General features: G+C 52.0%; 1 protein-coding gene across 1 annotated transcript in view; it reads left to right on the top strand.

The window, feature by feature from the left end:
• Positions 1 to 825: 825 nt before the first annotated feature.
• Positions 826 to 22,789, top strand: part of SLC22A23 (solute carrier family 22 member 23) — a 137,974-nt gene continuing 116,010 nt past the window's right edge. The window contains exon 1 of the mRNA XM_087820709.1: positions 826 to 1,452. Coding sequence (XP_087676835.1) covers positions 826 to 1,452 — 627 coding nt within the window. The remainder of the gene's footprint in view (positions 1,453 to 22,789) is intronic.

The following is a 22,789-nucleotide window of genomic DNA, read 5'->3' as shown; positions in this document are numbered from 1 at the left end:
AACGCAGCCCCATTCCCACGCTCCCGGCGCCCGCGGACCCCTGCGGGGTCCCCAGCCCACCCGCGCTGGCCGCTCCGCGCGCCCCCTCCTTCCCCGCCGCGGTCGGAGCGGGGGAGGGGAACGCGGGGGGCCCGGGGCTGGGCGGGGGCCGGAGTGTCCCGCGTCCCCGCCCCCTCCCGTGGATCCCGCGGCGGCGGCGCATCCGGGCTGGAGGGGGCGCTCGCGCGCAGGAGCGGGGCGCAGCAGGTGCCGCGGTTACCTCCACCTCGGCGGGGGAGAGGGGGCGGGCCGGGGGCGGAGGCGCGCCGAGGGGGAGGGAGGTCGCTGGCGGAGCCGGAGCGGCGGCCGGCTCGGCAGGTTGGGACCCGAGCTCGCGGCTTCCGGAAGGCGCCGAGGTCGGACAAACACATCCCGGGCGCGGGGAGCAGGGCTCGCCGCCCGCACGGCCCGCACGGCCCGCACCGCCGCCCGCAGGCCGCCGAGCCGCCGCCGAGGCGCGGCGCCCTCTCCTCCTCCCGCGGCCGGCGCGGAGCCGCGTGCGCGGCGGGCTCGGCCCCGGGCGCCGGGCCGCGGGGCCGATGAGCGGCGGCGGCTGAGGGCCGAGCCGGCCTTTGCCCGCCGCCCGCCCGGCGCCCGAGCGGGGCCGCAGCGCCCGGGGCGCGGGGCCGCGCCGGTGACATGGGGGCGGACTGAGGCGGGGGCGGCCGAGCGCTGCACTCTCCCGAGCCCGGGCCCCGCGCGGCGGCGGCGCCCGGCCCTGCGCGCTCCGCCCCGGGCGCCTCGGCCGCGCTCTATGCGCCTCTGCGGGCGCCGCGGGCCCGGGCCATGGCGATAGACCGGCGGCGCGAGGCGGCCGGCGGCGGGCCGGGCAGGCAGCCGCCCCTGGGCGAGGAGAACGGCTCCCTGCCGCCCGGCGACGCGGCGGCCTCGGTGCCCCTCGGTGCCCCGCGCGGCGGCGGGGAGATCCAGCCGCTGCCCTCGCCGCGCGCCGGCGGCCCGGCCCCGAGCCTCCTGTTGCTGGACTACGACGGGTCGGTGCTGCCCTTCCTCGGGGGCCTGGGCGGCGGCTACCAGAGGACCCTCGTGCTGCTCACCTGGATCCCCGCGCTCTTCATCGGCTTCAGCCAGTTCTCGGACTCCTTCCTGCTGGACCAGCCGAACTTCTGGTGCCGGGAGGCCGGCGCCGCGCTGCCGGGAGCCAGCGGCGCCCCGGGCCGGTGGGGCGCCCCCGGCGCGGCCCCGAGCAGCCCCCCGCCCGCCCGCCTCTCCACGCCCGCCTGGGGCGCCGCGGGCCGGCTGGGCAACGGCAACGGCAACGGCAGCGGAGCGGGCCCGGGCGACACGCCGCCCCTGCCGCCGCCCCGGGACGCGGGGGACAACGCCTCTCACTGCGACTGCCACGCGTGGGACTATGGCATCCGCACGGGCCTCGTCCAAAACGTGGTCAGCAAGGTAAGGGCCGCGACCGCCCGGCCTCGCGGGGGGCCCTCGGCGCCCCTCCCTCCCCGCCGCCCCCTGCGCCCCGCGCGGGCAGCCGGGCGTGTGCGCGGGCACCTCGCGCTCCCAGCCGCCGCCCGTGCCCCCGACGAGCGAGGCATGAACTCGGGTGTGAAGCGAGGGCTTTTGCCGCCTTCCGCGGTGAGGCCGCCTCCCACCGCTAACGGGCACCAGCCCCTCCTAGCCTGCACCCCAGCCCGTCCCGGGGCACATGGGGGAAGGGCGCTCCCCCCCAAGACTAGAGCTCCTTCTCCCAGCCTCTGGCCGTCACCCTCGTTAGGGCAGCAGTGGCCGGGCAGGGCAAGGCCTCTGACCGGTCGCCAAGCCTGCCCTGGAGGCCCGGCCTCATTCAAGGTCTGCTGGCTGCCAGGCCCAGGGCTCTGCCCCCTGCCTGGCTCGCTGTCCCTGTCTGCCGAGAAGAAACACCGACCGTGAGCATACTGCCCTGTCCTCAGGTGCCTCAGCCATGTCCCGCTCGCTTTGGAAACAGACTAAAGCCAGCTAAGGAACCGAAGTTGAGAATTCCCTTCTCCTCCCTAGGCTCAGTCTTCTCCTAAAATGTGCATATTTGGCTCTTCACTCCAACGATTTCTCAGGATTTTAGTAAATGTCACAGGGTATAGGAACGAGGCTAAGAATGCTTTGGTACTCCGGGACCCCCAGTACTCCTACGTAGCAGCTGCTTTCCTCTGAGGCATTGGGCCCCTGGTCAGCTTTAGCTGGACCTCCAGCTTGTGGCCAGGCTGGTGGAGCCCCCCTGGCAGAGGATGGCACTGTGTGGAATGGAGCAGTGCTGGGTGAGAGATGCATTGCCAGCATAGAAATGGAGAACCAGCAATGTTAGAAAATCAGTGCCCAAGACATCTATAATTTTCTGGATTTCTTAACATAAAAGAGATATGCCAATTTGTCAAGCAATTTGTATTTTTTGTCCCTTCTGTGTTTTAAAGAACTAATTTGCATTTCAAAGTAAACATAGGCCCTTTTTTATTCTGGGCCTTTCTGGGCAGTTTTAAAAGATTTGTTTAAATGTGAGACTGAAATTTAACAATTTATGATGATCACTGTGCATGTGCTTTTCCCCCAAGTGTGTGCTAGTAAACATTTGTAGCTCAGGGATGTGTAAGATGAAACTCTTACATCATCGTGGCCCTTGTTTTAATCTTGGCAAGAAATGATCTGTCCCGTGGGAACCGTCTGGATTAGCTGTTAAATAGGGAAGGTCCTTCCAGCTTAGTTTACTCCCCCTCCCCCTCCCCCTCCCCAAGTCCCATTAATGGAGGGCAATACTTGGTTTTTGCTTTGACCAGCATGGAAAAATTAAGAACAATGACTATGATGACTATTTTAATACTCTGTATTTCTGTGAAAGTAAGGATTTGGCAACATTTTCAAATATTTTAAGCCCTTTTTTAAAGCAGAGGAAGGATAAAATAGATCAGAGCAAATGTGGATGGAGGGTGCTCTGTCCTGGGGAGGAGGGGGGCAAACTTAACAGTTAGGAGGTGGGATTGACTATCATGAACTTAGTGGTGGGGACCCAGGAACAAGCTATTCAGTCTTTGCCATGGACGGTGGGAGGAGAGAACTAAAACACTTCTTGAAAACAGGCTATGGAGGCATGTTGGCGAGCTGGAAAATTTTTCTAAATTAGCACTCAAGAGGGTCAAAAATGGCACTAATGTGTGCTGTGTGTTTGGGGGGTGCTGGATAAGTCACAGTTACTCAGAGCTGACAAGGCAAGACTGGGAGGAGAAGGCCGGTACAATGGCTAGAGACACATTTTCTTGTAAGATAAAGACTGGAAGGCTCATATCGATTTCCACACACAAACAAGATCTAAATAAAGGACTGTCCTCCACAGTGTTCTGTTCCATAACAAATGCTTTAAAGAGCTTTTAGAGCACATTTGGGCAGGTCCCGAGGCAGACTTTCTCCTCTGTGGGCTGTGCAAGTTGGGTACACTATCAGACATACACTCGTGGCAAGTATGCTGTGATGGGTGCTGAATAGGAGTCAGGTGCCTGTCGGCTTTGTAAGTAGAAGCAGAAGTGGGTGGACACTCAGGGTCTGAGAAGTTGCCCTTTGTACCCTCTTCCCTGACTCCATGCCACTTGCAAACAAGCCTCATGCAATGTCTCTATCATTATTAGACTTGCTTCAGCATATATGTGCCCCTGCAGTATACACCTTAGAGTATCCCTGGGCATTAGGTGGGGAGGGGGTTACGGAAGAACAGGTAAGCATATATTATTACATTTATATTACATTATATATTATAAGTACATTATACTGTTAATATAGTATGTTATAAACATTTTAGTATATGTTACCTGTGTTGTATTGTATATTAAATAGCCTTATATTTATGCTGTAATTGCACCTACACACGTGAAACTATCAAGCCAGCTAGAATCCCAGGTTATTGTACTTAAAAGGGATCTTCAAGCCGAGGTGCCTCTGCCCTCCTGAATGAGATCCGTGATGAGCGCCATTCCCCACGCGGCCGACTCCATAGTTGCACATCCTTGGGGGGAGGAAGCCACGAGAGTTCATCTCATGCCTATTTGTGCAACTTGTCCCTCTGAAGGATTCATTTCCTTCATAAAATATGTGTTCAGATGGTTGAGGATGCCAGGTATGTAGTTTCTTTCCTGGCTAAGAAATCACCAGGTGCTTCAGCTGTTTCTGTACATGACAAACTTTGCCATACTGACAGCTCCACTTGACGTATGTCTTCCGCCAGCACCAGCACCCAGCCCGCAGGCCCTGTCTTCTAATTAGGAGAGAGGAGGTGTGGGCTCTGCCTCCATGAATGCAGCGTACAGTTGATGAACCAGGCTCTTAGTAGACGTGACATGCTTCTAAGTATTTTGAGACCATAGCTACCAAACCTTCATGGGATTACGCTCTGCCAGGGCTTTCTCAGCCCAGGCTTGTGTGACATAGATTTCACCTTAATAGTTTTGGGTTATATCTCTCCTATTAGGATCTTTTTTATTTCTCTTTTTGCCTTGGTCCTTGGTATTTGTTATCTGTTCCAGAATTTGTCATGTGTTCAAAATAATAATAATTAATAATAATAATACTAACTTCCTTTTGTGTAGTCCTATAAAGTTTTCAAAACCCTTTGACATATTTATCCTGTCATTAAGAATGTTGAGTAAGCCAAGGCCAGTCTTAACACTGAGCGTTACCTTGGAGTTTAAATCAGCTGATGCACACCTGAGCGGGCCAGGTGTTCTATGCCAGAGCCGGTGTTCGACTTCCTGATGTCAGGTATAGCTCTGTGTTTTATCTCCCAGTCATGTTGAAAGACATTGCCAGTGCCTTCCTGAAAAGAGGAGCCTAATTCCTGCAGAGTCACTGAGAGGGCCGCTCTGGGGGAATGGGGGCGGGGCAGGCCTGCTCACTTGGCTTCCTGACCCACGACCCACACCAGCATGCCCTGTGCAGCCCAGAGGCCGGGCGTGTCTGAGATTTTACTCAACAAGTTTAAAGAAAACAACTGCTGCTTTTAAACTATTTCTCTTAATAACTTGCATAGTTTATTCCGCATCATTCTGAGTGAATTCTTGTTGGTTTCTAAGATTCACTACTTCCTTGAGTAATCCCTAGAATTTTGCAAAAAGTCAATGTCAGCTAAACTTTCTAAGCTCCATTCTTTTCCTGTCAATGAAGTTTGGGATGCTGGTCTCTCTCCAGTCTCTGATATTTCTTCTGTTCTCCATGAATTCTCAGATTGCTGGCTTTTATCCTGTAAGGACACCTGAGAGTTGTTTAAATATCCTGACAAGTAATTTGTATTCTTTAACTGGTACTCAAGGTGAGAAAGTGACTCAGCACAATTTAATTAAGATTAAAAATAATTACAGTTACATTGCAATAGTAATATTTAGAAAAGAACCCACTGCTAGGGGTAGGTTCCTAGTGGTGTTTTATTGATTCATCTAGTATACACAGCACAACAGTGAACATCTTTATGCATGTCTATTTTTAGAAATTGACTAATAAAAGATGCAGATGGTAAGGTAAAATGTCTTGCCATATCTGCCTCTAGCTTACCTCCTCAGAAGCAACCGTGGTTACCAGTTTCTTATGTATCCTTTCAGAAATAACTCTTAAGTATGTTTTCGTTTATATATTTTTCCTCACAAACAGTAGCATTATATGCACTGCTTTATGCTCTTTTATTTGCCTGTATTGGGGACGGACGGATATTAGTACATAGACAGCCCCTAATTCTTTTCTGTGTCCGAACAGTATTCCATTGTATGACTAGGTCATAGTTTATTCAATTAGTCACCCAATAGGGGGCATTTAGGTTGTCTCCAGTCTTGGCTGTTACACAATATATAATGAGATCCTGGCACAAACAAAATTCTTAGCAGTGGAGGGTCAGTGTGGCCGCATTTTTGTGTTGGTAGATGTTGTGCTCTCTACATGGATCTTACTACCATGGGACACGGCCGTCAGTGATGTGTGAGGTTCTCTTCTTCAAGTCCTTGCTGTGCCAGGGAGTTAACCACACTTCTAAATGTCTCCTTCCTCCTCTCCTGCATATTCGAGAAGCCGTATTTGGTTATTGTTATGGATTTGCACTTGGCTTGTCATGAGGGGGTTAAACATCTCCCTGAGGTTGGCTGAGCCACTGTGCTTCCTTTCTTGTGACCTGTCTCCTCATGCCCTTTTGCTTGTTGGGGGCGCATTGTTTTCTTACTGATCTATAGACATACTTTATGCACAAAGCCAGTTAACCCTTTTCCATGTCTCGTAAATGTTTTTTCTTGGTTTGTTGTTTGTCTTTTGATTGTGTTTATGGTGCTGTTGTCAGGCGGAAACCTTTGGTTTGGATAGCATCAAATGAATTATTCTTTTTTTAAAAATAGTTTCTGGGTTTTGTGTTAGATTAAGGGCTTCCCTGATCCTGGAATATTAGGAAAATGCCCGTGTTGTCTCTTAATAGTGTTATGATCTCAGTACTCATGCACGCACCCTGGTCGGGGCCAGGGATCAAGCCTGCAACCAAGAGACCTTGGCTGGAATCGAACCTGGGACCCTTTAGTCTGTGGGCTGACACCCTAACCACTGAGCCAAACCGGCCAGAGCTTTCAGTGCTTCTTTAATTTGGTGTTGCAGGGATCGGTGCTGCTTTATTGAGCTGTTAGGAGACATTGCTAGAAAGGGAAATAAGTACTAGGCCAGATGATCTGACCAGCATTTCACAGGCATCCACTTGCTCATGACAATGTCTCACAGCTTGAATGCGGCAGAGGCCTCGCTGATGGAAGGGCGGGCAGCTGAACAGAGGTCAGGCGGCTCTGTCCACCCCGTTTTGGAGACAGCACTTGTCTGCACACAGTAGGTCTCCCCTCCCCTCCCCTCCCCTCTATCTTCTTGCTTTGGACTAGCTGCAAAACATCTTTTTTTTTTTTTTTTTTGAGTCTTTAGCATTTTTTGCAAGTCTCAATTCATTTTGGCCACTAGTCTAAGGTAGAAGTGAACCAAAGTTGATGTCAATGAAAGCATGTTGGACTCCGAGTGTCCATCTTGGGATCACACACACCAGGGTGTGCGGGAGCCAGCTGGCCTCTTCAGAAAGCCAGTTACTAAGCAGTTATCACTCCTCTGAGCTTGACCCTGGGCCACAACTTTCCTTTTTTAAAAAACCTTTCCTTTTCTCTCCTTTCTTTCATAGATACGAGTGCCTCTTCTGAGCCAAGTGTCGTGCTGTGTGTTGGGGATAAGTGGAAATAGATAGTTCAACGCCCATGGAGCAGATAGACTAAGGAGGGAGGCACACTTTAATAAATAATAACCTTTTAATTGCAAACAGTTAAATGTGTGGGAAGAAAGGGAAATGAGAGACTAGAGTGGTCTCTGAGTGAAACCAATGTGAGATGAGCTCAGAGGTTTGAGTAGGAGAGGGAGGCAAAAGAGGGGTGTGCATGTATGTGTTTTCCAGAGAGAGGAAACAGCATTTGCAAGGGCCCTGTGACACATAGGAGGCTGTGTAGCTGGGACATGGGGAGGGGTGGCTTATAAGAAAGTAAGCCATGAGATGGGCTCAGCCAGGTGAGGGGATGAATTGGGAATAGAGGGCAGCAGGGGAGGACCTGGGGTGAGAGGAGGGCCTGGGACCCAGCCTGTGCCTGCAGTGGAGACATCGGGCTCTGCAGGTAGGCAGAGGGGAGGGAGGGGGCATTTTGGAGGGAGAGAGGCAGACGGACTGAAGGTTCTGTGGGAAATGGGGCCTGTTCATGCTGCTGAAAGGAGACTGACTGGCCCATGGAGGGGTCCTAAGGGGAGCTGTGGAAAGCATGCCGGAGCTGTAGGTCCAGACCAGACTTTGGGCAGGTGGGCCTGGAACCTGATCGGCCGTGGCGCGTTCTCTTGTTTTCCATTGCCCTCCTGCTCACAAGGGGAGGATGCTAATTAAATTTCCACAAGGCTGAACGAGCTGATATGGGAAACCATCAGTCTAGAATTTACTTCCATTCAACCAGCTGCTCCTTTGCCAAGTGCCCGGTGTAGGTAAAAAGGTCGTCTGGGTCATAGCTGACATAAAATGTTATCTTCTAGTCCAAAGTCCTAAGTTTAGAGTTGAGAAAACTGAGGCTTGGAGTGGGCAGGGTCTTTGACTTGTCCAAAGGCACCAGGATTAGGGTTAGAATCCAGCTTTCCTCACCCTGCAGGGCATTTTTGCTCTGCCCCTCAGCACCCCCTCAGGGGAGAGGCGCCAGGAAGCACTGGCTGGGCTCCTGCTCTTGCTCTTGGGTTGCTCCTCTTAACTGGCCCAGAGAGGTGGTCTTCTGCCCAAGATGGTTGTGTTCTTTGCCTTGGTCGCTGCAAAGTGAGGTGTGGGTGGCTATACCAGGGCTTTGTGAGGGTGCCCTGTGGAAACCACCCCTCTGGGCAGATGTCTGATCTCTGCTCCTTCTGCCTCCATTTCCCCATCTCCTGGAACTCCCTTTCCTCCTTCCTTCATCCGGGCAGTCCTGCCACCCTTCAGATCAGCTTGGTCCTCCTCTGGTGCCCCAGCACCCAGCTGTCCCTTCCTCATAGCACTCACTGTGGTCAGAATGGTGTCTGTCTCCCCCACTGGAGGTGTGTCTTACTGGCCTTTTGCCTAAGTCTTGACTGGGCTGCTCATGACCAGTTTACCTTTGAGAGCTGCAGGAACCTCCTCAGCAAACGGGGTCATTGCTCACTTTACCTGGTACTCCCCTCACTTGGAAGGCTGTTCTGAGGATAGAATGAGAACAGCTGGGGAGAGCCCCCTGCAAACAGGAGGCACCTGGGAACCTCAGACCCATCTTCCCCCATCTGAGGACTGGCTGAGTAAGTCATCTGAGAAATGCTTCAATGGGGAGGAGCTGACAGGCCACACCTGGAAGGGTGATTATTCATTGGGAGCTCCAAAGTGTCTGTTACCTTCCTTTAGCGACTGATGATGTGGGAGCCAGGTGTGCCCACAAGACAAGACATCTGGATCCAAAACTGACCTGCAGGATCTTGTCTAAAAGACCCTTTAAAGGGTTTGTTTTCAGAGCTCTAATCTGAAAAGAAAACAGGTCACCAGCCACAGGGCTCAGAGAGGATCTGGAAAGGAACGGACCTTCCCGAGGGGCCAAGGCCCTGAGGGCGAGAGATCTCTACTGTTTAGAAGCTGAGTTGGCTGAGCCAGGTGAAAATGGAGCAGAGAAAGTGGAATTTCAGAGTTGATGGTAACCTTGAGCTGCCATAGCTGGGGTCAGAGAGCTAACTTCAGGGCCAGCGGCCCCTACAGAGCTGCCCTGTCCCGCCAGGAGTGTTACTCTTCCTGGTTTTGTGGGAGGACATTGACCATGACCTCAGTAGCCCACAGACTTTGATCTTTAGTGAGTGGGGATTTCTTCCATTTCCTCAATGTTCACTCAACACTGGGCATTATCCACGGGCAGACCTCCTCCCAACAGGACTTAGAGATTGAGGAGGCTCTTGTTTCTAGGAGGGGGCAGTGCTTGTTGATTGTTTTGATTGTTTGCTGTGACAACAGGGCCAGGGCCTATGAGGCCATCCATTTGCATAGTTTATACCCCATCCAACTTTTCTTCTTAGGACTCTTGATTGCAAGTAAAGAAAACAAATTTCAAATTATATTAACAAAATGGAAAAGAAATGTATTGGGGAGATGCAGGGATGATGGCTCAGGAAAACTGGGGTGGTGTCTGAGATCAGAAAATGGGGGGCATCTTCCAGGAGCCCTGCTGCTCCCCTCCCTCTTCCAGAGGCCACATCTGCTCTCGTCCCCTTTTCCAGAGCTGGCTTCCTTCCCCCTCCAGACCACCGTTGTCTGCTGCTGATGCTGGCTTGGTCCCTTGTCAGCAATGGCCGGCATGGAGGCCAGTGTTCCTCTGTCCAGGTCCATGTTCCTGGGTGGGAGTCTGATGCCCAGCTTGGGCAGGTTTCAGAGCAGTGGGTGGGCTGTCCAGGGCTGTGTGTGTGCGCGTGTGCGCGAGCGCGGGTGGGTAGGGTTTCCTCCAAACCATGTGACAGGAGCTGGTCTCCATTGGGTTGGGACGGGTTGGCCGGGAGGGGGTTAGGATCTTTTTGCCAGTTCATCAAGAATAATTGAATATTGATGATTTGACCATTAAATGCTTTCAACAAAGTATTCTTTTTCTTCCCAGAGTCTCAGAATGTAACTTACCTGGCTGCTTAAGCCACTTAAGTTTAGTGTGGGATTGGCAAGAATACCTATCCTAAGGCTTATTTTCTGGACATGGTTATAGATGGCCTTAGTTATCAGCTCCAGTCGCCACGGGAGCTTGGAATAAGCCCTTGGGCAGTTGCTGAAGCAGTTTGGCAAATTCCCCTCCACCCCTGCCCCCTGCAGGTCTCCAGACCGTCTTCTAGTCTGGACCAGCTGAAGAGCTTGAGGGGCCCAGTGCAAAACGGAAACACAAAGCCCCTTGTTCAAAAATTCCCAAGATCAAGACAGTGATAACCTGGCATGGAGCCAAGTCCCCTCTGCACTGGGCCCTGCTTCTGTGATCTCCAGCCTATAGTTGTTTGCAAAGTGTGTTTTCACTGCTGTGAAGCTTTGATGTGTTTTGTATCTTTTTCTAGGTTTCTGGTAGTAAAAGTGGCCCGTACCTCTTATAGGCCTGTTTTCCTCAGGCACAGCCTCTCAGAGCCTCACCAGTGCTGTTTGGATGCTGCGTTAGCTCGAGGTGTGCAGGAGCCAGCAGGAGCCAGGCGTCTTCTCACATTTGAATGTGCTGCTCCGAAGGGAGCCAGTCCCAGTCGGTTTCCTTATCGGAGCAGAGAACCTAGAGCTGAGGCACCGGAGCTGTGGTAAAGAATGCTGAGTCATCCAGAATGCTAGTTCAGTGTTTATCAGCCTTGCTCCTCTTTGAGTGCAAGGAGGGGCAGTCCTTCATATAATTTAATTCTACTGGTAATAGCCACACTTAATTTCTTAGCATCACTTAAAGAGTAAGTGCTAGGCGATTCAGCCTGCGTAAGCCAGCCGCAAACGGCCCAGTGCTGGTGCTGAGTGACGGCAGCCCTGCGTAAGGCCGCCTGCGGGACTGCGTGCTCCTCTCCGATGGATGAAAAGCCACTTTCTCTGTGTGTGTACAAGGTGCCTTACGTGTGGGGCAGCCGAGCGTCCCACACCGAGGACTCCGCTGCTCTCCTCTGGGTATACGTGTTTGCAGTTAACTCAAAGCTTTTGTCCTACTTAAAACTTTTAAATTGTGATCAAATACATGTCACAAAATTTATCATCTTAGCCATTTCCAAGTGTACAGCTCAGTGGCAGTAAATACTCACACTACTGTGTAACCATTACCACTGTCATCTCCAGATCTTTTCCGTCTTCCCAGATTGAAACTGCTCTCCCCACTCTCCACCCATACACCCTGGCAGCCACCATTCTACTTTCTGTCTCTGTGAATTTGCCGACTCTAGGACCCTGATATAAGTGGAACTATGCAGTATTTGTTCTTTTGTGACTGGCTTATTTTACTGAGCATAACATCCTCACGGTTCATCATGTGGTAGCAAGTATCAAAATGTCTTTCCTTTTTAAGGTGGAGCAATATTCTATTGTATGGAGAGACCACATTAGTCCATCCATTTATCCATCAGCGGACACTTGGGCTGCTCCCACCTTTTGGCTCTTGTGAGTAAAGCCACTGTGGATATAGTGTTATCTTGCTTTTTGAAGACAGCTGCATACAAACCCCTCCACTTCCCACTCTCCTGTCAGAGGTGATTTCTGCGGCCACCTGTGTAGGACTTGACCCTGGTTTTTCTCTCAGAACACCTACTCTGGGCAGACCTGCTGTGCCCTGGTAGGTGACACGGGTGGAGAGAAGATTGTCTCTACCCTGAGCAGGAGCCAGTGGTAGAGCTGAGACTTTGGTGAGTGGAGGACTCCAGGGCAGTGTGGGATGAGCTGGGACACGGGTGTGAGGGGCTGGGAACTGAGGGTGTGGGAGAGCAGGCGCACCTTCTTAGAACTGCCCACCACCATCCAGTAGGGGGCAGGGTGCTGTGGCCTGTGAGCCCCCCGGAGGGAGGCTGGGATTCGGACAACCCTATAAGCCAGGGACAGGCCTCGGAGGAACCAGCCCTGCCGACACTTTGATCTCAGACTTCCCAGCCTCTGGAAGTGTGAGAAAATAAGTTTCCGTGGTACTCGTTTCAGCATCCAAGCTGACTGATACACCTGGGAGCTGCCACAGGGGTAAGCAGCTGAGGACTCAGTTGGGGGCCTGGAGTAGAGGAGGCAGGGGCAGAAGGACAGTCAAGAGCAAGCTCACTCCCGTCATAGGAGAGTGTCCAGGGCTGACCGGCCACTGCTGAGGCCTCACAGAGACAACCAGAACTGCTGAGGCTTTCCTGAGGGGCCCGGCATCAGGCAAGCCTGGCCTGTCTGGGGCACAGAGACCACTGGCTGGTGAAGTGGGGACCCTGGGCACAGCTGGCTCCTGCCAGGAGCACAGTCCAGTGGAGGGGGTGAGGGCAGTGGCCCCTCCCCCTGCATAGCTGTGAGGGCGTGTCCAGGTGGTTTTCAGGAAGGGTCTGATTCACCTCTGTGCTGCAGTGTACTGGGAGGCTGGGAGGGAGCTGAGGACCAGCTGTGGATGGGCTCTGAGCCTCAGGAGACACAGACCTGGGGATGGAGCACGACCCTCCTGGGTCTCTTCTTTCGTTTCTGGGTTTAGGAATCTCAGACGCTCTTAGTCCACTGGTACAACATCAAGCTGAGCCCCAGGAACTGACCATGGACCTGTGGAGTCGGGTCCTCCACCCTCCCCCAGGTCCCTGCCCCTCTGCAGAGTCCCCCCCCAGCAGCTGTCAGCCCCTTGGCAGATGAGGCCCTTTCTCAGTCCTTTCCAGTCCTGCCTCTGCCCTCCTCTTCTCCAGTCTTCTGCCCAAGTCCTCAGTCTCTCACCCCTGCAATAGCTCCCAGGTGTATGCATCAGCTTGGATGCTGAAACAAGTAGCACGGAAGCTTATTTCTCACATTTCTGGAGGCTGGAAGTCCGAGATCAAGGTGTCGGCAGGGTTGGTTCCTCGGAGGCCTCTGTCTGTGGCTTGTGTATGGGTGCTGCCTCCCTGTGTCCTCACAGGGTCCTCCCTCTGCATGTCTTTTATTACAAGAGCACCAGTCCTGTCTGACTAGGGCCCACCCAGTGACTTTGTGTTACCTTAGTTACCTCTGTAAAGGTTGTATATCCAAATGAGGCCACAGCCTGAGGCATGGGGTCAGCACTTCTTGGTAGGGGTTTTGGTAGGGGAATGATACAGCCCCCAGCTCCTGAGTCCAGCACACCCTGAGTGCAGCAGCCCCTGATCTCTGTCTGTGACCCCAGCATTTCCTGCAAGCCCCAGGTCTGAGTATTTGGGTACCTGCTGGGCTAGGCCTTTCCTCTGGCCTCTGATGTACCCCCCACCCCAGCCCCGCCTCAAGTCCCAGTTTTGCTCCTGAGTAGCTGAGTGGCTCTTTTAATGCCTGTGCTTCAGACAATGTCGGGGCTCTCTATAGCCTGTTGGATGAGTGGAGCCTATGTGGTGGGCTTTCGAGGTCCCTCATGGTCGGCACCTGCCTGCCTCGCCTGTGGCTGTCCCATCACACCTGCACAGAAAGCCTGTGCTCCAGTCCCTGAGGGATTCTCAGCACTGGACCTTTGCCAGTGGCGGTCCTTCCTTCAGCCCAGAATCCACTTCTTCCTGCCATTTTATCACCGCCCTCAGGCCTTTTCTGATGCCCTGGTCCTCTGCTTTGGTCCCTGCCTCTGCTCTCCTGGCCCATACACATATTCTCAGGACCTGGACCTAGTAGGTGCTCAGCTAACATTTCTTGAGTGGTGTAGGTGAGGAGGTGGGGAAAGGCTGCCACCCTCTCTTGGGTAAGGGAAGCTGATTTAATTTCCGGGTGACGAGAGCAGGAACAAAAGGACAGATAGCTGAGTCAGCTCGGAGCCAAAGTCGAATTTCAGTGAGCTGAGAAGAGGCATGTGATTAATCTGAAACAACAGCTAATCAAACTGGAAACCATACTGGGGTATGGAGTACATTATTCTTACTTTAAGCCACCATTTTTCAGAATGTTAGTCAAAAAGCTACTTCTCCTGAGAGCTCCATATTGGTGTGTCTGAGCTAGGATTGGGGGCAGAGTGGTGATGGTGTCTGGAGCACTTAGAGTCACCTGGGGAACTTTCAGAAACACCTGTGGGACCCAGGCACAGTTGTTTTAAAAAGTTCTCTGGATGATTCCCATGCAGTATGATTCCCTCCCAGGGGACTCTTGGTGTCCAGGAAACATTTTTGGTTGTTGGAGGGAGTGCCACTGGCATCTAGTGGGTGGAGACTGGGGTGCTGCTGAGCATCTTGTAATGCATTGGACAGCCCTCCAGCAAAGAGTGATCCAGCTCAAAATGTTGGATGCCAAGATTGAGTAATCTTGGTCCAGGCTAATATAAAAGTTCATTGTGTTTCCTAACCACATTCTATATGGTCGGGTCAGCCTGGGAGACCTCAGCTGCTCTGTACCCCATAGAGGGAGCATGGCAGGCAGGCTCAGGTTGTACAGGGAGGCTCACAGTGCCAGGAATCACCAGGACTCAGCCCAGCCCCCTTGCCCTCTGAAGAAATGGTTTGCTAAGCACATTAACGGTGTCAACTGAGTGTTCCGGGCACGTGTAGTCCACCCCAGAGGCGCATATGAAAATCTGCCTGAGGGTGTTTATGCAGAAAAATGCTGTTAAGGACTATGGTGCTCATTAAAGAAGCTCCTTTGAGCCTCCACTTATAACAAGCCTTGATTACTTGAAAAAGAAACATGAATTTGGACATAAAGGTATTTATGTTCAGAATGTCTCTAATTCAGACCAGCCTTTTCCATAATTAATTCCTGTCAGGGTGGTTTGCTAGTGTTTTCAGCAGCTGGAAACGAGAAGGCCCCCAAGAGACCCAGACACCAGGAGCTAGCAGCCAGACCAAACACAAGCATTCTTTACGTTTGCTGAGGAACAGATGGGGATGACCTCGCCTTGAGCACAGGCATGAACCTAAAGTGGTCTGAGTGCGGCAGCTCCCATGACACGTGCACCTGTGAAGGTACGCGTGCCAGGCGTGAGCGGCTGCTGGTGGGGCCACGTCTGCTCACCCCAGCCGCCCTCCGCTCAGATGCTCACAGCCCGGCTGTGCGTCCTACTCGCTCCTGCTTCTTCGTGTTTGTGCTGACATGCGTGGTCCCCCTGGTACAGAATTCTCAAGGGTGTGGAGGGTGAGACAATCTGAGTGTTGTGGGCTGGATGGGGTGTCTGATCGGGACGCAGACATAACCTTTGAGTTATAAAGATGCTTCAACTAGGGGTCGTCCAGGGAGGGGAAGTAAAGCTCAGGAGGTTTGGCGCGGCTTTGTAGGACCCTGTTCACGACCTGGCAGTTTGCGGAGGGTATCGGGCCCTGAATCATCAAATCTACATTCCCGAGCAGGGGTTTTGGTTATTTCATTTTAATAGGAGATTTGTTTTTAACCTTTCTCTGGTAAGTCTCATAAGGAGCAGCTTTTCAAAAATGGATATCAAGGCTGTGAGAGAGGGGTTTTTTGTGTTGTTGTCTGCTGATAACATGTTTGAACTGAATTGGATTGTGGTTTAAGTATAAGCTGTGGTTTCTCTACTTAATTAATTTTTCATCTGCCATATGGTTTTTAGAACCCTAGTTCTGTTTGGACAGATTATTCGGTAAGTAACTAAAGGGAAAGCAAAGCTACCACCCTGGTTATGAATCTCATTTCCAACAGCAACTTTGGGGAAACTTAAATGACCTTTACTGAATGAAAGGTTACCAGGGAGTTTAAAGACTTGTAGTTTATCAGACTGAGAACAGGTTTTTAAGTCTCCAAAGGCATTTTCTTCTTTAGGGTAGGGTGGCAATGATGTGTAGTCTTTCTTAGCTGATCTGTTTGAATCTGCAGAAAATATAGTGGCGTAATCTCAGATAGTAGTTAAAAATTTATGCAGGGAAAATGTCACAGAAGAAAAGTCCAGAGCAGTATGTAATGTTCAGATGTCTAATGAGCAGCTACTATGTGCAAAACACTGTCGGGAGCTGCAGGAGGAAGGAGCCTGAGGGTTGTTCCTGAGGAGTGGGTGTTCCTGCTGGACAGCGATGGGTGGAAGGCAGCACTGGGAGACGAATGGAGCTGGGAAGGGTGGCGCATGATCTGGGAATAACTGGGCTGCAGGCCCTCTGATGGGACAGAGTAAGGGACGCACAGTGTTGTAAAGGGTTTGAAAGCTGGAGGAGGCCTGTTAGGATGCTGCCTGCTGTAAACAGTCGAAAACTGAGAACAGGTTTTTAAGTCTCCAAAGGCATTTTTCTTCACTCCAGTCAGATGGAGTGAAGGATATACAGAAATGCTTGTGACGTTTCTGGAAGTGAAGTCACTGTCCTCAGCATCGGTTCATTCTAATACTGTGTTGGTTGGCTTGGGCTGCTGGAACAAAGCCTCAGACTGGGTTTCTTAAGCAACAGAAATTTACTTCCTCACACTTCCGGAGGCTGAAAGTCTGAGATCAAGGTGTCAGCAGGGCTGGTTTCTCCTGAGGCCTCTCTCCGTGGCCTGTGGTAGCCATCTCCTCCTGTGTCCTCATATGGCCTTCCCTCTGTGTGCCTGTGTGTCCCAATCTTCTTAGGAGGACACAAGCCCACCCTAATCACCTCATTTTACCTTGATTACCTCTATAAAGATCCTGTCTCCAAATGCAGCCACATTCTGCGGCACCAAGGGTTAGGACTCCTCCAGATCGCGTTGGGGACATAGCTCAGCCCACCACAGAGTCCTCTCGGGGAGGAGGGAGGAGGCTCCTATGGCCAGAACACAGGCAGCTCTGTCCTCACAAGTTTTGTAGGAAGAGGGCCTCCCACTCATTTTGTCTGTTGTGAAATTGGGGTGGGAGTGCCCACGGGCACCCTTCACGGGGGCAGGGGGCTGGGGAGAGCAGGAGAGAAGAGGCTGTGTCAGCTTTACGGGCTGAGCATCTTAGTCTTTGGTACATCCAAGCTGCATCCTGACAATAGCCTCCTGAGGAGGGGCCTGCCCCACTCACAGTGCTGCTGGAGTTGAGGATTGAGGGCGGTGGCTGACCTGTGATGTGGCTGACCTGACCGCGCTGGGCCAGGCGGGAAGCAGGCCTGGGTTCCAGTCGTGCTGGGGCACCATTGCCCCTGGGCAGGGGCTGAGGAAGGCCCGTGCTCCCGGGCTCCTTACAAGGTTGCAGCACTGGGTTCTCTCTTCCTTTTTGTGCAGGAGGGTAGACCAAGGGTAGGGACTGTTTTGTTTGCTTTTGATACAGTTATAGCAGCTCTTGTTTCGGACTGGAATTGTAGGCCTTGAAACAGCAGCTGTGCGAGTTGTTGGCCCCCTGTTCTGAGTCTTGGCTTAGAGATTGACTTCTGAAGCTTCAGGGAGCGTGCAGATGTCTTCATTCCGAGGTTAGTCCGTGACTTGGGTTTTTCTATCTGGGAACTGTCCACCCCCTGGCGTCTCCTTTCTCTTTGCCACCTGCCACCACAGGACCAATGCAAAGAAGAGGAGACGGGATATTTCTGCCTTATCCTCAGGGACCCATTTAAAACAATTCCCTAGATTTTTAAATATTGAGGTATGATTAACTTACAGTAAAATGCAAGACCTATTTTAAGTGTATAGTTTAGTGGGTTTTGACTTATTACACCCATTAATCACCACCTAAATGCAGATACAGAACTTTTCTCAAGTTCCCGTCCCTGGTCCCCCCCCCCCCCCCCCGCAGGCAGCCACTGCTGCTCTTTCCGTCACCATAGCAGTTACGCTGTGTTCAGAGCTCGGTGAGTGGAACAATGCAGTGTGTAGACCTCTGTGCCTGCTTACTTTCCCAGCACCACCTTTGACATTTGTCCATGTAACTGCTCCTTTCTGTTGCTCAGTGGTCTCCAGTGTGTGTGCAGACCGCCTTCTGTCTACCTCTCTACCTGCTGTGGGCATTGGGTGGTTTCCTGATTGTGACTGATGCTTACACTTCTGTGAGCCTTAGCATCTGAATTTTATAAATCCTTTCTACCTCTTACTACTTTCAAGTTCTCATGTTTAAAGTTGATTGACAGAATCAGAGCAGCTAGTGAGAAATCTTGACATTTTTATAGCCTAGGTAAGTTTCCTTCTTTCTCCTTTCTTTCAGGGATAGGAAGCAGGGGAGTGACAGGTGCATGTGGGGGGTGTGGGAGGAAGGCTACCCTCTCTAAGGGGCAGGAATCCAGTGTGTGTGACCCTGGCCCTGAGAATGTGGCCCCACAGCTCCAGCGAGCCACTCCCAGGTTTGTGAAGGAGGCCCTAGGAATGGCGTGGTGACAGGAATATGTTTGGGCGGGAGAAGCCACACCTAGAAATGGCATTGCCAGTCTGCTGCTATGCTGTCACCCGAGGGGAGTTCCCCAGGTGTCCCATGCCTCCTCCTGTCTCCTGAAAAACCAGGGAGTGCCCTGAGCAGCCAACGGTCTGGCCTGTGGCCACCTGCTGCCGTTTGGGGTCCTGGAGGGAAGCCCCTTCACTCTTTCTTAAAGGCCTGGGTCAGCCCTGGGAGGGCAAGCAGCTCCAGGCGTAAAGAACTTTCAAAGCAAAACCCCAAATAGGACAGGTAGAGCCTGTGCCGTCACCCAGCTGAAGGCAGAGGAGCAGCCTCAGTTCAAAGGGGCGGCAAGGGGAAGTCCTTTCTCATGGGACCTGACCTGCACTTGGCTGGGAGGGAATTAGAGGAGTATTTCCCAACAGGAAGGAGGGAGTCGTCCTCTCCTGGCTATGAACCATAAAGGGGCCCTGGCTGGCTGGCTCAGTTGGTTAGAGGTCATCTGATAGACTAAGGTTGTGGGTTCGATACCTGGTCAGGTCACATGCAAGAAGCAACCAATGAGTGTACAAGTCAGTGGAACAGCAAATCAGTGTTTCTCTTTCTCTCAAATCAATAAATAATTTTTTTAAAAAACCATGAAGGAAGCAATGAAATGTAGGCAGACATTTCCCACCATTTTTCACGGGATTCTGCTGTGTTATGGGTCACTCAGCATTTTGTTGGAAGTATGTTTGCTCTTGAGCACACGTCGCCCCAAGTGGAACTGCGTTTCTTTTCAAGTAGGTTAAGGAGGCAGTGATGAACTTTTACTGAGATGACCGTTTAGAGACTGGAGGCCCCAAAATGTTCAGCATAAATGATACATTTATCACAATGGTTGTTGAAATTGCTGAGCCAGAGAAGAAATACAGGAGGTACAGAGGCGGCGACTTTACAGAGTTCTTCGCACATTTAGGTACTGAGTGTTTGAACAGTGGTTATGCACAGCAGCAACGAGACTCGGTTCCTTTAGGTTCTGTTAGAGTAGTCCCATGATTTGGGAAAAAAGATGTTTTAATTTTATTATTATTATTATTTTAATCCTCACCTGAAGATATTTTCCATTGCTTTTCAGAGAGAGTGGAAGGGAGGGGGAGAGAGACACATTGACTGGTTGCCTCCCGCATGAGCCCTGACCAGGGCCAGGGATCGAGCCTGCAACTGAGGTGTGTGCCCTTTCCCAGAATTAAACCCGGACCCTTCAGTTACAGGCAGTGCTCTCACCACGGAGCCAGCCGTCTAGGGCTGTTGTTATTTTCAGTCCTCATCTGAGGACATGCTTAGAGAGAGGACAGGAAAGCGAGAGAGACATCAGTTGGTTGCCTTCTGTTCACTCCCCAACTGGGGATCAAACCCACAACCCAGGTACGTGCCCTGACCCTGACCGGGAGTCGAACCAGTGACCTTTTGGTGCACAGGACTGTGCTCAACCAGCTAAGACACTCTGGCCAGGCTGTAAAAAGTCATTTTAGAAACGATTTTCAGCGCAGGCTTTTTTACCGTCTCAGCCAGCTTCCCCGCAGCCCTTGTCTTCAGCAGAGATCAGGGCTGCCCTGCACGCGGGCACTGCTCGGACTGAGCGCCCGGGGCGGAGAGGGGGGCCCAGCGTGCCGCCCATGCGACATCATCACTGTGATGCTCGGGGTTCCCTAGCCTCTTGGGACCTCATTTCCAAAGCGGAGGTGACACTTCCTGGGTACGGCTTTGCGGGGTTGAAGGACACAGTCAGGGAGCAGGCCCCCTCTCAGCAGCTTGTGCTTTCAGAAACATCTCATCTGAGTCCTCTCTGCAGCCAGGTGGACGGCTATTATGCCTTACACAACCCACTGCAGTTTTCCACCCATTAACTCCAGACCTTTAAAACAAGAACTGTGGGCGTTCACAGGATGCAGTTAAGATCAGCCTGGCAATGACTGCCTCTGTGGCGTGTGGCCAGCCGCTGGGCCACCGACACATGGCTCCCTGCTCTCTCGCTCTCAGAACCTCTTCCCTTAGCCCATATCACATCCAGCTCTTCAACACCCTTACTTAGGTGGATCTCCCAGGTCCCCTAAAATGCCCTCTTTCTTGAAATGTCCTCTGTTTCTCTACCTACTTTCTGAAACATCTGGGCAACTGACCTTAGCTAAGAGATTAAAGCCTTTCACACCAAGGTGCCCGTGACCGACAGGGACACCCTTCTCCTTCCCCTTCGGGGCTCTTCCATATCTTTAAACCTGGCAGCCAGTGATTGATTGGTAGCCTGCAACTATAGGTGGTATATTTTGCTATTTCTGACAACGGCAGCATTAACCAAATGCCAAAATAAGGTTGCATTTCTGTTAACAGTTTAATTCCATTTAAAAGTGGGTTTTTTTGTTTGTTTTAAATTCTCACCTGAGGATATTTTTTTCCATTGATTTTTAGAGAGAGTGGAAGGGAGAGAGAAACATTGATGTGACAGAGACACATCAGTTGGCTGCCTCCCACATGTGCCCAGACAGGGGCGGGGATAAGACCTGCAGCCGAGGTACATGCCCTTGACCAGGAATCGAACCTACCACCCTTCAGTCCATGGGCGGACGCTAACCACTGAGCAACACCAGCCAGGGCAAAAGTTGTTTCTGATAAACTGTTGGCTCTGTAACATGGTATGCAAGGCCCGTACAGGTCTGCCCCCTGCTTGTCTCCACCCTCATCTCTAATTCAGGGCCTGGCCCCACGGCCAGCCTCCTGCCTGCCCCACACTTCCTCTCGTCTCACTGCCTAGCCCCTGCACCTGACCGTGGAGAAGAGAGAGTCGGGACTGAAAGGGAGCCTCAGGCCCCTCTGTTCCCAGGGCCCAGCACCTGCACCTGCTGCTGCAGTCGTCGTTTCTCAGCCTGTCAGTCCTTCCGCCCCTCCTGCTCTGTATCCTTACACTCTGACTCGAGAGCAGAGACATCCTCTCTGCACCGTTCCTTTCTTGGGGCCTGGGACTCAATAGGTGACGAGCTGAGCATGAAATAGTAAAGCTTTGTCATTCTCTCCAACACACAGACGAGGTCCTGGTGGGCCTGGATGACAGTGCTGGCTGTTGGGTAGCGATAGGGAGAGAGCCTTTCTGCATGAGGACAGCACTCGGGCTCACCTGCCTAGACCATTGTGTGAAGTGGAAGGCGCAGGTTAAGGGGGCAGGTGACCATGTGGAGGGAGCTGTGGTGACTCCTTTTTTGTGAGCAGTGTCCCTTGTACCCTTCCACTCAGAGGCAGCTTTGAGGAGAAAGGACTGGTCTCTCCAGTGGAGAGAAGATGCTGTGCAGAGCGGCCTGGAACGTGGAGATCTTGAGATTACTATGTTCCGTAAGGCTGGGCACGTGCAGGAAGGAAGTGACAGCTCCATCATTTTCTGCCAAGATCTTCGTTCCTGGTTCTCCTCACAGCGGTGCCACCGGAGTTTAGGTTAAACGGAACAGCACCTTGCCCATTCCCCCACCCTGGGTTTGTCATTGGCGGAACTGGAATGAGTCAAAGAGTTCAGGCTAAGACTTAGAGATACACATTTTTAAAAATGTTTTATTTTTATTTCAGAGAGAGGAAGGGAGAGGGAGAGAGAAACATCAATGATGAGAGAGTCATTGATCAGTTACCTCCCGCATGCCCCTTGCTGGGGATTGATCTCGAAACGTGGGCATGTGCCCTGACCGGGAATCAAACCACAACCTCCTGGTTCATAGGTTGAAGGTCAACCGCTGAGCCACTCCAGTCAGGCTACATTTTTTTATTGTGATAAAATATACACAAAATAAAATTTACCAATTTATTTTTAAGTGTACAGTTCTGTTGCATTAAGTACATTTACAATGCTGTGTACCCATCACCACCACCCATCTCCAGAACTTTTTCATCTTCCAACACTGAAAGCCTGTCCCCATTAAACATTCGCGCTTCATTTCCCCTCAGGCCATGGCACCATGACCTCCCATCAGTGGGACCATACAGGATTGGGCCTTCTGTACCTGGCTCATTTCATTTAGTATAATGTCAAGGCACAGCCATGTAATAGCAGGTGTCAGAAATTTCCTTTTTAAGGGTGAGTAGTATTCCTTTGTATGTCTGTACCACATTCTGTCTGTCAGTGGACCCCTGGGTTGCTTCTACATTTTGGCTGTTGTGAGCAATGATGCTGTGAACATGGAAGTACAAATATCTGCTCTTGTGCTTGCTCTCCCTTTTGGGGGGGCATGTAGGCTACTTTTCAAAGAATGAGATAGTGTCAGTAATTTCCTAGAAGACGTAAGCGCCCCTGGACCTGGGCTGACTGGCTCCTGCAGAAGAGGTGAGGTCCTGCAGTGCAGTTACATTGCTTTCCTAGGAAGCTGAATTGGACACAGTGATTG

The sequence above is a fragment of the Miniopterus natalensis genome, chromosome 9 (genome assembly GCF_054644295.1).
Source record: "Miniopterus natalensis isolate mMinNat1 chromosome 9, mMinNat1.hap1, whole genome shotgun sequence".
Lineage (NCBI taxonomy): Eukaryota > Metazoa > Chordata > Mammalia > Chiroptera > Miniopteridae > Miniopterus > Miniopterus natalensis.
The sequence above is the reverse complement of the archived record's forward strand: the minus strand, read 5'-3'. Positions and strand labels throughout refer to the sequence as shown.